This window comes from Elephantulus edwardii, unplaced genomic scaffold, assembly GCF_000299155.1.
Source record: "Elephantulus edwardii isolate Elephantulus edwardi_28Jun2011 unplaced genomic scaffold, EleEdw1.0 scaffold00171, whole genome shotgun sequence".
NCBI lineage: Eukaryota > Metazoa > Chordata > Mammalia > Macroscelidea > Macroscelididae > Elephantulus > Elephantulus edwardii.
Window position 1 is genome coordinate 5409023 of NW_006399921.1, and position 14360 is coordinate 5423382.

The following is a 14360-nucleotide window of genomic DNA, read 5'->3' on the forward strand; positions in this document are numbered from 1 at the left end:
GAAGAGTATTGAGTGTACCATGGACTGCTAAGAAAACAAACAGATTCACCCTGGAAAGGGTTAAACCAGGCTACTCCTTGGAGGCAAGGATTCTGGGGCTTCGTCTGACATATTTTGGGCATGTTGCAAGGAAGGACAGGTCCTTGGAGAGGGACATCATGCTTGGGATGGTGGAGGGACGACTCAAGAGGGGAAGACCATCTATGGGATGGATTGATTCAGTGACTGGGGTAATCGGGATGGGTGTGTCAGAGGTAGTGCGATTGGCACAGTATAGAGCAAGGTTTAGGGCTGTTGTACATAGGGTCGCTACGAGTCGCAAGCAACTCAACGGCACATAACAACAACAACAAGACATTTCTTGAACACCTACTGCATACTTGTACTACTCCTGGACACAGTGACACGTTCTCAGACAGTCGGCTGGCTCTTCTATTTGCAGTCTAATTGTGAAACTAGCAGGCATGAAAGTATTTGCAGGGAGAATGCCTGAAGGTTCAATGTTATTCATTTTCATTTCAGCCATATTACCAATTTGGTAGTTTAGCCTAAGTATTGTTGTTGCTATGTTCCATGGAATCAACTATGACTCATAGCAAACCTATGAACAAGAACTCTGAGCCCTGCCCTATCCTGAGCTAATCTCAGACTCCAGTACATCCGCTCCCATTAACCCGGGTCACTGTGTCAACCCATTTTATCAAGGGTCTTCCTCACAACTTGACTCTTCAACCTTTACTAGCATGATCTCTTTTTCCAAGGAAAAGACTGGTCCCTCCTGGCAACATGTCCAAAGTACATGAGACAGTTTCAAAATCCTTACCTCCAAGGAGCAGCTTGGGTTCATCCTCTCCAGGACAGTTGATTCTCTTGACAGTCCATGAAATGTTCAATAAATACTCTTCTCCAGCACTACAACACAAAGGCATTGATTATTTTTCTGTCATCTTTAGTCATTGTCCAGCTCTCAGATGCATTGCAAGTAATTGTGAGGATAAAGGCCTGGATCAGGTGCACCTCAGTCTCTGGACTGATGTCATTGCTCTTCAGCACTCTGGAGAGGTCCCTGACAACAGATTTTCCCAATGCAATTTGTCTTTTTATTTCCTGGTGCCAAGAGCATTGATTATGGATCCAAACTAGATTAAATTGATAACAATTGTAATCTCTTCTCCTTCTATCATGATGCTGCCAGTCAGCCCAGTAGTGAGAATCTTTGTCTTCTTGATGTTGAGCTTCAACCTATATTGGAGACTCCAGCCCTTGACCTTTTGCAGCAGAAGCTTCAGGTCCTCTTCAATTTCATCTGCGTAATGCAAGTTGTTGATGAGGCTTTCCTCCAGTCCTGATGCCACATTCCTCCTCATAAAGCCTAGCCTCCTGAATAATCTGTTCTATTTCAGTATAGATTGAAAAGGTATGGAGACAGGATGCATCTTGATTTTAAACCATGCAGTGTTTCCTTGCTCTGTTCAGATGTCTGCTTCCTGGTCTAAGTATAGATTTTGCATGATTTTTGCAAATCAAGTGTTCTGGGATTCCCATTCCTCTCAGTGTTAGCCACAATTTGTTGTGATCCACACAGTCAAATGCATTTGCAAACTGTGGCATAAGAATTAAGAAAAAGTAAACCTCTGTAACCACTAACTGTGCATCCTCTGGCAAGTTATTTTATTTTTCTCTGCCTTTATTTTTTCATCCATGCAGTGGCAGCAAGAATAATAATGCCCAAAGGGCGGTTATTGGATATGAATTACCAACTTTTTTGTGAGCAGCCAGCATTTAGCATCCTGTGCCATTGTGGGATGGGATAGGAGTGGGGGTGGTTCTTGTTAGGTGCTGTCAGGTCAATTATAACAACTGTGTGAATTGTGGATCTGCAGGAAGATTTTTTCTTGCATGTGATATTAAAAATTTCCATATTATGTTGGATCACCTTTCTTGGGAATGGGAAGAAATATAAATCTCTTCCAGGCCAAGTAGCTGTGTTCCAAAACTGAGGGCTCTTGTTCTTAGGTGCCATCAAATGGGCTATGACTCATAGCAACCTTATGAATAACAGATCTCAACCTTGCTCTATGCTGTACCATCTTCATCATCTCTGATATATACTTGACCCCATTGATACAGTCACTGTGTTAATCCATATCATAGAAGGTCTGCTACTCTTTTGTTTACCCTCCATTTTTCCAAGCGTTATGTATTTTTTTTTTTTTTTGGTAATAAGAATGGAGTTTATTAGAGAAGTAAGTTGAGGGGTGGGCAGAGGCAAATAATATTTCACAAGTACAGGATTTAGTCGAACAGTTCTAAGGCACAACTCCTCAATTAGTCCAGGCTCTGGTTTCATTTCAGCAAGTAGCTTTTCCTTCCTTAATCAAAGGCAGGAATAGCAAAACCTTTAACTGTGGCCAGAACAAAAGTAAGAAGCTTCAGGTAAAACCTTGCTGTAGTTTCTCCACACGAATGCCATAGTCTCACCAAGGTCTCACTACTTAGACCTTGCTCCAGTATCCGTCAAGCCTTGTGGCCACAAGTCTTGCTTGTCTCAAATCTTGTTGCACACCAAGCGTTATGTATTTGTGCAAGGACAGGCCTCTCCTAACAACATGCCCAAAGTATGTGACACAAAGTTTCACCATCCTTACCTATAAGAAGCACCCTGGTTGCACTTCCTTTAAGACATACTTGTTTGTTCTCTTGGAAATTCGTTAAAATTATAAATTTTCTATTATATATTTTTAACCACAGTAAATAAAATTTAAATACTTGGGCCACACTCTAGACAAAGTAAACCAGAATCTGTTTGGTACACAGTTAGCCAATATTTTTAAAAGATATTGAGATGATTTCAATATGTAACTCCAGTTGAGAATCCTGTTCTGAGAAGACTCAAGTACAATCAGATGAAATGGAAGAGACAGCCTGTTTCAAGGATATTAGAATAGACAGGATAGACTAAAGATGCATTTATCTATAATGCAAATCTGAACACTTTTCCTATTTGTTTTTATCACAATGCTGGTTTTTTCTTCTAGTGCCTGACTTTATGTAGTTCAGAACTGACAATAGCTGACCTCTATTGGGTTTCTAAGACTGTAAATCAGCCAGGAGTAGATTGCCCATCTTTCACCTGCAAGAGCCACTGGTGGATTCAAACTACCAGAGGGGCAACGTTTTTGGGTTTGCAGAGCAACTCTTTGTGGACTAAGTCACCAGACCTCCTTCCTACTTTAGATATTTTTTTTAGTGTCTGAATCTAGGAATTCCTTTTCGCTGCCACTATTTCCCATGAAAGAGTAGAATGAAAAAAGTCCCAAGGGTCTTAAAGCTAAAGGAATAGGAAAAGGGCTAGTTCTTCCAGTGAAGTGTTTATTTGGCTTTTATTTTCAGGTGATTGGGGCTCCAGGTTCAAGCTTTGTTACCTGAGATTAAATTAATGTGCAAGTGGTCAGTTTAATAAATTAAATTTCTTTACCCTTGTCTCACCAAATCAAATCTCTGTCCACAGAGGCATCCTCCAGAAAATTTCTCCGTATCAATTGCAATGACAATACTAATCATACTTTGTTGCTTTTGTTGTTAGATGCCATGAAGTCGACTATTACTTACAGTGACCCCATGAACAATAACCCTGAACCCTGAACCCTATCCTATGCCATCGCAAACATCTATGATATGTTCAAGCCCATCTTTACAGTCACTCCTTCTTGATAAGGGTCTTCCTCATTCCCTGACCCTCCCCCTTTATTAGAATGATCTTTTTTCAATGGCTGTTCCTTCCCAACAACATGCCCAAAGTATGTAAGCAAAGTTCAACCATCTTTGGCTCTAAGTAGCATTCTGGTTGTACTTCCTCCAAGACAGACTTGTTTATTCTTTTGGCAGTCCATGAGATATTCAGCATTCTTCTATACTGTTACTATAGTTGATACATATTGTACTTGTTCCAAGAATGATTATGTATTTTTAGCTCACTTAACACTCACAGTGACTCTATGGTATTAGTACTATTGCTATCCCCATTTTAGAGATAAGATATTGACTAAGGCATAAAACAGTCAAGGAAATTGCCCAAGGTGACATGACTAATTTGAGACTGATTTGAGTATGAACATAAAGCCATATTACTACTAAAGGAATGCACTCAGCCACCAAGATTATAGCGCCCCCTGGGGATTAGAATCTCCTACTGATGGACAGTATATTCTGTGTTCCTAGCTCTTAGCTCATTGAAGGTTGTTGTTGTGTACCATTGAGTTGGAACTGACCCATAGCTGACCCTTCAGTGGGTTTTCAGAGGCCATTAATCACACAGGAGATTGTTCATCCTTCTCCCATGTAGCAGCATGGTTTTAAACCATGTGCCTTTGGGATTGCAGTACAATTTCTTACCATTATGCCATGAGAGCTCTCTCAGTAAAGGGTATTGGAAAGTATTTACAGGGGAAAAGAAAGGGATTCATCTTTTAAAAATAATGAGTCACAATGTTAGGCAAGGAGATATTGTTATGTGCTGTCAAGTTCTCATAAATGACCCTCCAGTGTGTTTTCAGAGACTATAAATTGGACAGGTGAAGACTGTTCATCTTTATCCTGTGGAGCAGCTGGTGAATCCAAATCATCTGCCTTTGGAATGGCAGTGTTGTTCCTTACCACTAGGCCATTAGAGGTCCCTAGGCATGGGGAACACAGAAAAAAAAGCCTTATATTCATCTACAAAGAACTAATTAGAGACTAGGAGAAATGGAAAAGTCACCATGTTCAGTATCTGGGACTCTTCTAGAGAATCACGTGAAGGTGGTATGCTGAGCCTGAAAAGATGGGGCAGAGAGTAAGTAGCCCTGGGACCAAGTGCATCCTCCCTAGACACAAGACTACAGTCTTGGAAACTCATAGCTGATCACACTAGTCTTAAATCAACCATAAGTATGAAAATATTATTTTAAAAGCAACATTAACAATCTTTTATCCATTTATTTTTTCCTTGACAATTATTGTCATTATTCTTGGTTCTCTTGTGCCTAATTAAATCCTGAGAAATCTAAACAAACTTCATTGGATTTGGGAGTTTATGGAATCATTTAGACAGGAAAGGCAAATCTGTGCTCACTTTTAAGTGAGACTGTTCAGCAACTGAGTCAAATCCATGATCATAAGAAGTTATTGGATGTTGGGGAAAAAAAGAAGTTATTGGATGTTGAACAGTTAGGCTACAATTCCGCTTATTTCTTCTATAAATAAAAGCCATGTGCAAATGAATGAAATCTCTTAGATAGGAGAGGTGAACTTTGACTACTCACCTGAGCAAGATGTGTCAAGATAGCCAGCGTTACTGCAGAAAAGGGCAGGCTCTGACATCCTTGAGTAAACAAGAAACAAGGCATGTGTGTGTGCATATGCACTAATGAGACAAAAAAAAACATTTGAAACACTTTTGAATATTTTCTATCATCACTATATAAATTTATTTAGGAACAGAGATTCCTTTGAACCTTGGGATTTTCCTTAATATGCAACATGTTTTTTAAAAGTTGCCATTTCTGGAATGGCTTCATGTTATACCTCTACATACATGCCCACGAAGGATACTGTCTCAGTTATTGTTTGCTGCTGTAAGAACAGCAATATCACAAGTAGTTTGCTTTCGCACATTTATTCTCTCATAGTTTAGGGGGGCAGATGTCTGAATTTAGGATGCCAACCAGCTCTAGGAAAAAGCTTCTCTCTCTGCCAGCTTTGGGGGAAGGTCCTAGTGTCATTTAATATCCTTGGGCCCAGTAGCCATTGGGAATATCCATATGCCTTGGCATCTAGCTTCTCCAGGGTCTAGGAGGTTTTCAGCACAGGAGCCCTGGGTCCAAAGAATATGTTCTATTCCATCGTTTTCTTTCTTGATGGTACTTAGAGCCTTCTTTTTCTGCGCACTCCTCTCATCTCTCAGAATCTAAAAAGTGATGCATGCCACATTCTCCTTATACCACATCGGGACTATTACCAGAGTAAGTGTTTGCATCCTACTCTCATCCCCTTACAATTGATTGGCTTTCCCATGAGATCACATCATAGGGATGAATACATCACTATGTATTTGCCAAACCACCGAGAGTTTTGGCTCAGATAAGCTGACCTGTATTTTGAAGGGACACAATCCATTAGTTTTCACTCTTTGGCCCTCCCCATCAAATTAATGTCCTTACCTTATCTAAAGCACATCTTATCATCCCAAAAGTCTTAAATCTACGCTGGGCAATTCCTCATTGTCTGTGAGCCTTAGAAATCTAGAACACATTATTTGCTTCCAAAGTACAGTGGCCCAACAGGTGTAAGACAGACATTTCCATTACAAATGGGAGTAATGTGAGGAAAGGAAGGGATAATAGACACCAAGTGAAAAATCCAGCAGAATGATTTTTACCTTCGCTCTTAAGGCTTGGAAAGCCCCTGTTCTCCGATGCCCTCTGTTCTCCGATGGGCCTGCCTCCAGCCTCTGGGTTTTAGCCATGTTCTCCGTTCCCATGGGGAAGCTCCTTGGCCCTGGGCTTCAGGTTTACTTTCCAAACCCACTGAGGAATGGGGGTGGTGTGGTAGTCAGCAGTTCTAACCTTTTGGATTTGGGTGTTCTCCTTCTCCAAGTCCAACTGAATGGTGACTCTACTCTCATTCCCAGGAGGCCTCAACCTTCTGCCCCTGCGACATGACAATTCCTCAGCTTTAACCAAAGGCTTCAGCCCAATCTCCCTGGCACTTGTGAAGAGCATCCTTACCTCTTGGAATCAAGTTGGTGAAAATCTAAGTCTGGAACTCCAGAAGGTCATGGCCCCATCCCTCAAACCCCAAAGATCATGATTCTACCCTATGAGACTGAGACAGCGCTGTTTCCTACACTTCTTGTCTCTTTGACTTTTGCTTCCTGGCTTCTAGGCTCCTTGCCCCCTCTGGCCTCGTGGACTAGGCTAACCTCTTGTCCTATTTGGGCAAGATACTTCTTTAATGTTACCATTAAGCGGCCAGGAATGGCCCATTCCACTAATAGGTCTGAAGGTGCTCAGGTTTCTTGTTCTGTGGATCAGATGGTCTAGGTTTGCTGACAGATGACCAGAGTCAGGACTCTGCACCAGGAAGCCTTCTATCATGAGGCACTGGGCTCTCTTGTTCTGTGGGTTGTCTCTCACAAAATCTCACACCAGTCTTCTAATTTTGCTGTCACCATTTCTCTGCTCCTGCTTCTCATCACCTATGACACCTTCCATGTTATAGCTCTCCTCATTTCCTTATGAGCTCTCATCAGGATAGATTTTTATGTCCATAATCTCACCAAAAGTTTCTTCAAGGCAATCTAAGTCCATGCTTTTACTGTCAGGCACCTTAAAACTCTTCCAGCCTTAACTATTACCCAATTCTAAAACCACTTCCACATTTTTCATATCTGTTTGTGTAGCACCCGTCTTTGGTGCTGAGATTTGTCTTAGTACCTAGGGCTATTAAAATAGAAATACCACAAATGAATGGCTTTCACAACATAAGTTTATTCTCTCACAGTTAGAATCCAGGCACCAGCTCTAGGGGAAGGCTTTCTCTGTCAAGTCTGGGGTAAGGTCTTTATCTCCATTAGTACCTGTGAGAACCCTTGGAGATCTCCACATATCTTGGCATAAGTATTCTCCAGGGTATCGGAGGTTTTCAGCACAAGAACCCCAGGTCAAAAGGACACACTGTGCTTCCAGTTCTTTTTCCTTGGTGGTAGTTGAATCCCTCTTTCACTGCTTGCTTCTCTCTCCTTTTAGCTCTTATAGCATAAAAGGTGATTTAGGCCATACCCCAGAGAAGCTCCCCTTACACTGGATCAGGTCTGTGACCTAAGTACTGCATCCCACACTAATTCTTTTACAACTGATTGGCTGGTCACGTCAGATCATGTTATGGGGACAATAACATCATTATATAAATGTCAGATCATATCATTACATAATTGCTAAACCATTGAGAATAATGGCCCAGCCAAGTCGACATATATTTTGGGGAGACAAATCAATTCATGACAAAGAATCTAGAAATATGTTCCCGATGAACTCAACAAAGATCCCCAACCCATGTGGGAACTCTGTGGAAGCTAGCACAGCATTACACACTTTGGTAGGTTTTTTTTTTTTCTTTCTTTTTTAAAAAGAAGATAAAATATTACAGAGATGTCTTCAAAAATCACACCTGAGTTAAACATGTTGTTATAAAACTCCACATGGAGAGAACAGAATGAAAAAAAAAAAGGAAAGGGTTATATACAAGTATTTTCCCACTGTAATTGTGTTTGCTTTTGTGTTTTTCCTTCTGCAGCAGAGAGAAGGGGTGGGGAAAGGACAAAATATGGAAAAATATGAAAAGAGAGAGAAGCACAAGTGCCCCCAAATTCTGGACAGAGATGAGCAGACAGAAGGCACCTGTGGGCAGAGAACTGTACCCAGGGAACCTCAGAGGGCTCAGCCTTCTGTAAAAAGGAAGAGAGAGACCACACCAGGGAATGGGTTTGGTTTTAGGAACAAAGTTAATGAGAAGATGAAATGAAGATTTCATCAGAAATGCTTGCTGAGGAGAGACAACACCAAAGCTTTGACGGAGATATCAGATTCCAATCTTTTCACAGATTTTGGGATCAGAATAGGGATTGGGCTAGTGTTTGTCAGACTGTGAGGTTGCCACAGGGTAGGACAGGGTTCATATCGCTATAAGTCATACTTGACTCAACAGCACCTAACACCACCACCTCAGGGATGTGGCCACATTCAGAGTCAAAACCATTATATCCCCTTCTGGTAGTTTCACACACCACACAAATGGCCCTCCCCAGAAGCCCCTAGATGAGTTGCAAAGATGACGTCCTTTTTCTGAAAGGCCATTGCCACAGTGAAGCTGTCTAAACAGATTTAGAATGAGAAGGTGGGCACACAAAGAAGGTGAAATGGGCAAACTCCTAGGAGGAGATCTCTGTATTTCAAGAGCATTAAGAGTCAGCACATGGTTCAGTCACAGATTGGATCTCAGGAGGCTTCTGAAGAAGGCAAGAGTGTGGGTTCACTGGGAGTGAGGCTTCTCCTCCACTCTTCTTAAATCAGTCTGTCCACCAGAAGGCAGGGCTCCCTTCCCTTCTGGGGGGACAGTACAGAGCCAAGAGGAGTAGGAGAACATTTTTGGTCTCAGTGGAGGTAGGTAGGGTGATTCCATCGGTACCAAGATCTAGAATGAAGGAAGAAACAAGTCAATCAGGAATCTAGTCATGTGAGGAAGGAACGAAAGGGAAGTGATGATCAAGGGATGGTGAAAATACTCTGGGATCAGAATGGTGATGGGTATACAGCCTTGTGAATAGACTAAAATACACTGGAGTGGTGCATGTTAAAGTGGTGGATTTCATGGTATATTAATCTCCTTTTAAACATTTGCAAAAAGCTATCAATTTATATTCTATGATATTCCCTTTTTGAGGGGAGGGAGATGTTGTGCTGTAATTAGTCGATCTCCAAAACTGGCTGTCTTGCTGGACTGTCTTGGTTTGAACAAGTGGATTCATCTGACCTGATAAGCCCAAGGCTTTAACCCCCTTGCTTACTTTAGAATTAGTTTTTCTCTGAAATAGGATGGACGCTCTTGGGGCCTCAGCTCTGAGACTGGCTTCTAGAGCAGATGCACTGGTTCGTGAGCTGAGGCCCAGGAACAGCTGCCCCTGAGAGGACTTGGAGGACAGTAGCTCCCTTCCTTCACAGTGTCTTTGCACTGAAGTGCTAGGCTTGTTGTAGAACATTCAGGAGTACTGGGTTTCTGGCATCAAGTGGAGCCTTCCGAAGTCCAGCGAAGGACTGGCCCTTTCTGACAGGAGTGTTTGGAAATTTCCACCCTCAAAGTGGGGATGGAAATTTTGGCTTTGTTGACATCAGCTCCTTTCCAGGACTGCTCACTAGCTGAAGCTGTCATCTAAATCCCCCCTCCCCAGGGACACAGAACAGGGACTGGCGGCTCTTTCCTCCATCCTCCCCAAGCTACCCTAATCCTCCCATCCAGCCCTGTGAGGAGTTTCTCCAAAGTCTTGATCCAGTTTTTCACATGCCCCTTGGTCCTGCTGGGATAGCCACAGCCTGGTCTCCATCTTACCCTGAAGAGTTAAAACTGGAGGAAGAGTTCACAGCTGCCTTTGAGTTATTTTGAGAGGCAGTGGGGCTGTTGGGGTGGAGTCCTGAGCCAGGAGACGAAGACCTGCTGTTGTTCCCAGGGGAGCAGGATGACGTGACTGAGGATAAAACAAGGAGAGGCAAACATAAGGGCAAATAGTGCTGCTGGGTCCAGCAACCTTCTGCCACTGCCCAGCAGACACTTGAATTCCCTGGTGTATCCCCACATGGCCCCCCTCCCTGCCCTACCATCTGCCTATCCCTTGCCATGTGAGCATCAGCACTGCACCCAGCAGCTCTCATTGCAATGCTCTCTACAGCTCAGGCCCTAGAGAGTGGCACAGCTGGTTCTGCAAGTCCGAGGCTTGCCAAACGCAAGCAGAATGCACGCCAAGATCATCTACCTCAGGACACACCCTGGGTCAGGCACAGACAGCCCCAGACGCAGGAGTGAGAGCAGAAAGAAAGCAAGAAGCCTTAGAAAGGAAGAGAAGAAACAGACCAACCCCTGACTTTCCCTGTTTCCTGAGTAAAGGCACATGGTACTAGAAAGAGCTCTGAACTAAAAGCAAAGATGCTTGAGTCTGTTTGCCAGGACATCACTGCACAACTCTGTGGCTGTGGCCACTTCACTTCACTTCTCTGAAACTCATTTTCTTACTCCATATAATGGGAAGTTTGGACTAAAGGGAATTTCTATGTTGGGAATTCCCCATGTTCTGTGAATAACTAAAAGTCCAGTGCCATTGAGTTGATCCTGACTCCTGATGAGCAGAACTGCACTCCATGGGGCTTTCAAGGCTGTGACCTTTCAGAAGCTGATTGCCAGGGCTTTCTTCTACTGCACTGTCAGGCAGGTTCAAACCTCCAAATTTTCACTTAGTAGCTGAGTGCAAATAATTTACGGCACCCAGGGAGCTTCGTTCTATGGATAGGGTGATACTTTGTTGTTACTGCTATGTACTATTGAGTTGCCTTCAACCCTTAGTGACTCCTATGTACAGCATCTCTGAACCCTACCATTCTCACTAATTCTGACATATTAACCACCATTGCCCCAGTTACTGTATCAATCCATCTCGTCCAGGGTCTTTCTCTCCTGTGCTGCCCCTCCACCCTTCCAAGCATGATGTCCTTCTCCAAGGACTAGTCTCTCCTGGCCATGTGCCCAAGGTATATTTACTATCCGAGTTAAGACACTTTGAAGAGTAGAAGTGAGGGCACTGATAATTAAATGAGATTCTCCTGAGCACAGCTAGATATGTGGTCAATGCATCCAGGTCTTTGAAATGCTGTAGGTACTTTTTTTGAAAATATAACTTTTTGTGTAAAATTGATGTGGAGGACCCAGGCTTCCTTCATCCTGACTTATAGCTCATTTAGGAATGTATAATAAATACACTTGTGTGCAGAGAAACACTATAATTAAATAAAAACAAACAAATAAGCACTTAATGTTTAAACATTGTTTGCTCAGCTTTCCCCAAACTTCCTTGATCCCAGACCCTTCCTTCCCAGGACAGATTCTGTGATCCTTTGAAGTACACAGAGTGAATGCTGATATAGGTAGAGAGGCCTTTCAGATCTGCTATCACATTGTTTCAGGGACTTATGGCATTATTCAGAAACTTCATTTTAAAGCTTACCTGTTCCAGGCATGGTGCTGTGGACAGGAGGGACAGAAAGGGGACCCAGGGAGCCCGAGGGAGAAACCTGAAAAACAACAGAAGTTTGTAAATTCCAATCTTACTCCCCACTCCTATCTTGTGCCCAAGATGCTGGGCCCCAGATTCTACAGAAGCCAGCGTGTGGCCTGGCTGATGGTTTCTGAACACCAACCTCCACTCCATCCTCCCTTACAGGAAGGCCTCCAGGCCAAGCATCCAGCCCTGCCTGGGCCTTGCCCACCATACCCTGGTGCTGTGACATTCCCTTTTCCACCCCATCTTGTGTATAACCTGGCTTTGTTTTATCCCTGCTTTGCTCAAGGGCTCAGACAATGACAGGAGCAAGCTTTTTCGTAAATGACTGCTTACCACCTGCCTCTTTTCCACTTGCCATTTCTGCCTTCCTATATGAATCCTGGAATCTGTGGGTAGTGTAAGCAGATAACATACTTGACTGCTAACCAAAAAGTTGGCAGTTCAAATCCACCCAGAGGCATTTTGGAAGAAAGGCCTGGCTATCTTTTCCAGAGAAAAACAGTCACTGAAAATTCAATGGAGCACAAATTTTCCCTGGCACATATGGTTGACATGAGTTGGAATCAAGTCCACAGCAACTGAAAAAGAATCTGCCTCTGCTCAGGACTGCAGAGTGGCCTGCCCCAGTGGTCCTGTTCTGAACCTCCCCAGCCTGGCTGATTATGGACGGAGCCATGGACGTTACAGAGGTAGGGGAAACGCTGAGCTTTCAAAAATATTTCATTTTGTCTCATGGCGTCATCCACTGGGATGGATGACGGTGTGTAGCCATCTACGTGGTCCAGCAACTATCTGCTTGGTGCTATTATCCTATTGCAAGATGATACAGAAGGAATGGGCCCTGGAGCCTCACAGATCCAGGTGTGAAACCTGCCTGTACCACAGACTACTACTATGACTTTGTGCGAGTTAGTTAACCCACTAAGATTTCATGTCCTCATGTGTAAAATAGCAGGGATGCCTCCATTCCATTTACTTTTTCATTTATATTTCATGAGATGTCCATAAATCTTCCAACCCCAGGCCTGATGAATAGTCCCAGCTTGTAAAGCGTTCACGGCCTTCGTTCCTGATGGAAGTGTCTCCTGGTGTGTAGCTCTAGATGTTAGTAAAATCTTTCTTTGCACTGAACCCTGAAGACTATCTCTCTTCCTTATCCTCTCAGGTTGGCTGGGGGAGGGGGGGTGGATGGGAAGGGGTTAAGGGGATCTCTCAATGTTTCCAAAAGCCAGAGAAGGAAGTTTTGTCCAGAGAGCTGTACTCATATTGGTATCCCCCTCCCCAGGCAGACAATGTGGAACGCCCATTTTAACAGGATGGAGCATGCACTCATTTCTAATTAATCAGCAGTGGTTCTCACCTCTTTTTCCTTTCCTTTTACAATGAGTCCTCAATAGGCTGGGGGCCCATGAAGGGTGGAGATGGGTGTGGGTCACCACAGGGGAGAAAGGGAGGGTGGCAGGAGATGTTATCAATAACCTTCCTCCCTCTTTCTTTCCTGGCTGCCACACCCACTAAGTTTGTTGTTGTTTTTAAAGAATGTATTCAGTCACTGTGACCAGCTTCTATTTCCTTTTAGAGACAGGCTGTTGCATATGAAAGCATGTGTTTCTGTCTTTCCTCCTTTTTATAAAGATGGTGGCATTTGGCCCACAGAGGCCTGCACTGTTTTGTCTTTTTATTTATTTATCCGCTTAAGGCTATGTCTTGGAGATAATTTTCTATCAGAAGCAGAAGAAACTATGTCCAACTCGTAAGGTTGGAATTAGAAATATAGAAGAATCAGAAAATTGTTTTGCTAGTGAGGCAGCTAAGGATCCAAGCTGAAGGCAGTGAGAGAAGAAGCAATTAAAGAATAGGTCAGCTGCTCCTTGTAATCTCCCTGGTGGTACACTATCCTCCCCCTTCGTGACACTATCACAAAAACTAGTGTAATGACTCCTCCACTAGAATGTAAGCTGCATGAGGGTAGAAGCATGCCAGTGTATGTGCGAGTCCAGGGCCTACGACAGGGCTTAGACCTTGGCAGGTGCTCAGTACACATGCTGAAGGAATGATAAGGAATGAGGGTCCTTCCTAGCTCCCTAACACTTCCTGCCACTTACCTCTGTGCTGGCATCCTGGGTTGGGATTGGCCCCCAGCAAGAACCTCATTCTCATCTGTTGTCAACTGAGCCCTATCTTTGAAGATTGCAAAGCTCTTCGGATTTGACCCAGTTTTCTTATCATCGCCTCAGTTACCTTGCATTATCCAGCTCCTGCCTGCCGGCCAGCCACTCCAGCCTCCACATTCACTGTCTCTGTCTCACTGCCTGGATTCTAGCCTGTCCCAGACTTCCTCTTCCCTACACACCCCAGTCTCAGGCCAGTTTCTTCTGCCTAGAATATCTGTTTCTACACTGATTCATGAAACAACATATGAGCAAGAGCCTATGGTGATGAAAGAAGAAGTTCAGGCTGCTTTGAAGGACATGGCCAAAAATAAGGCTCCAGGAAT

General features: G+C 43.5%; 1 protein-coding gene across 1 annotated transcript in view; it reads right to left on the minus strand.

The window, feature by feature from the left end:
* Positions 1-9191: 9191 nt before the first annotated feature.
* Positions 9192-14360, minus strand: part of POU2F3 (POU class 2 homeobox 3) — a 112592-nt gene continuing 107423 nt past the window's right edge. The window contains exons 12-14 of the mRNA XM_006895635.1: positions 11807-11873; positions 10144-10279; positions 9192-9231 (exon numbers count right to left, since the gene is read on the minus strand). Of these exons, the coding sequence (XP_006895697.1) occupies positions 9192-9231; positions 10144-10279; positions 11807-11873 (243 nt within the window). The remainder of the gene's footprint in view (positions 9232-10143; positions 10280-11806; positions 11874-14360) is intronic.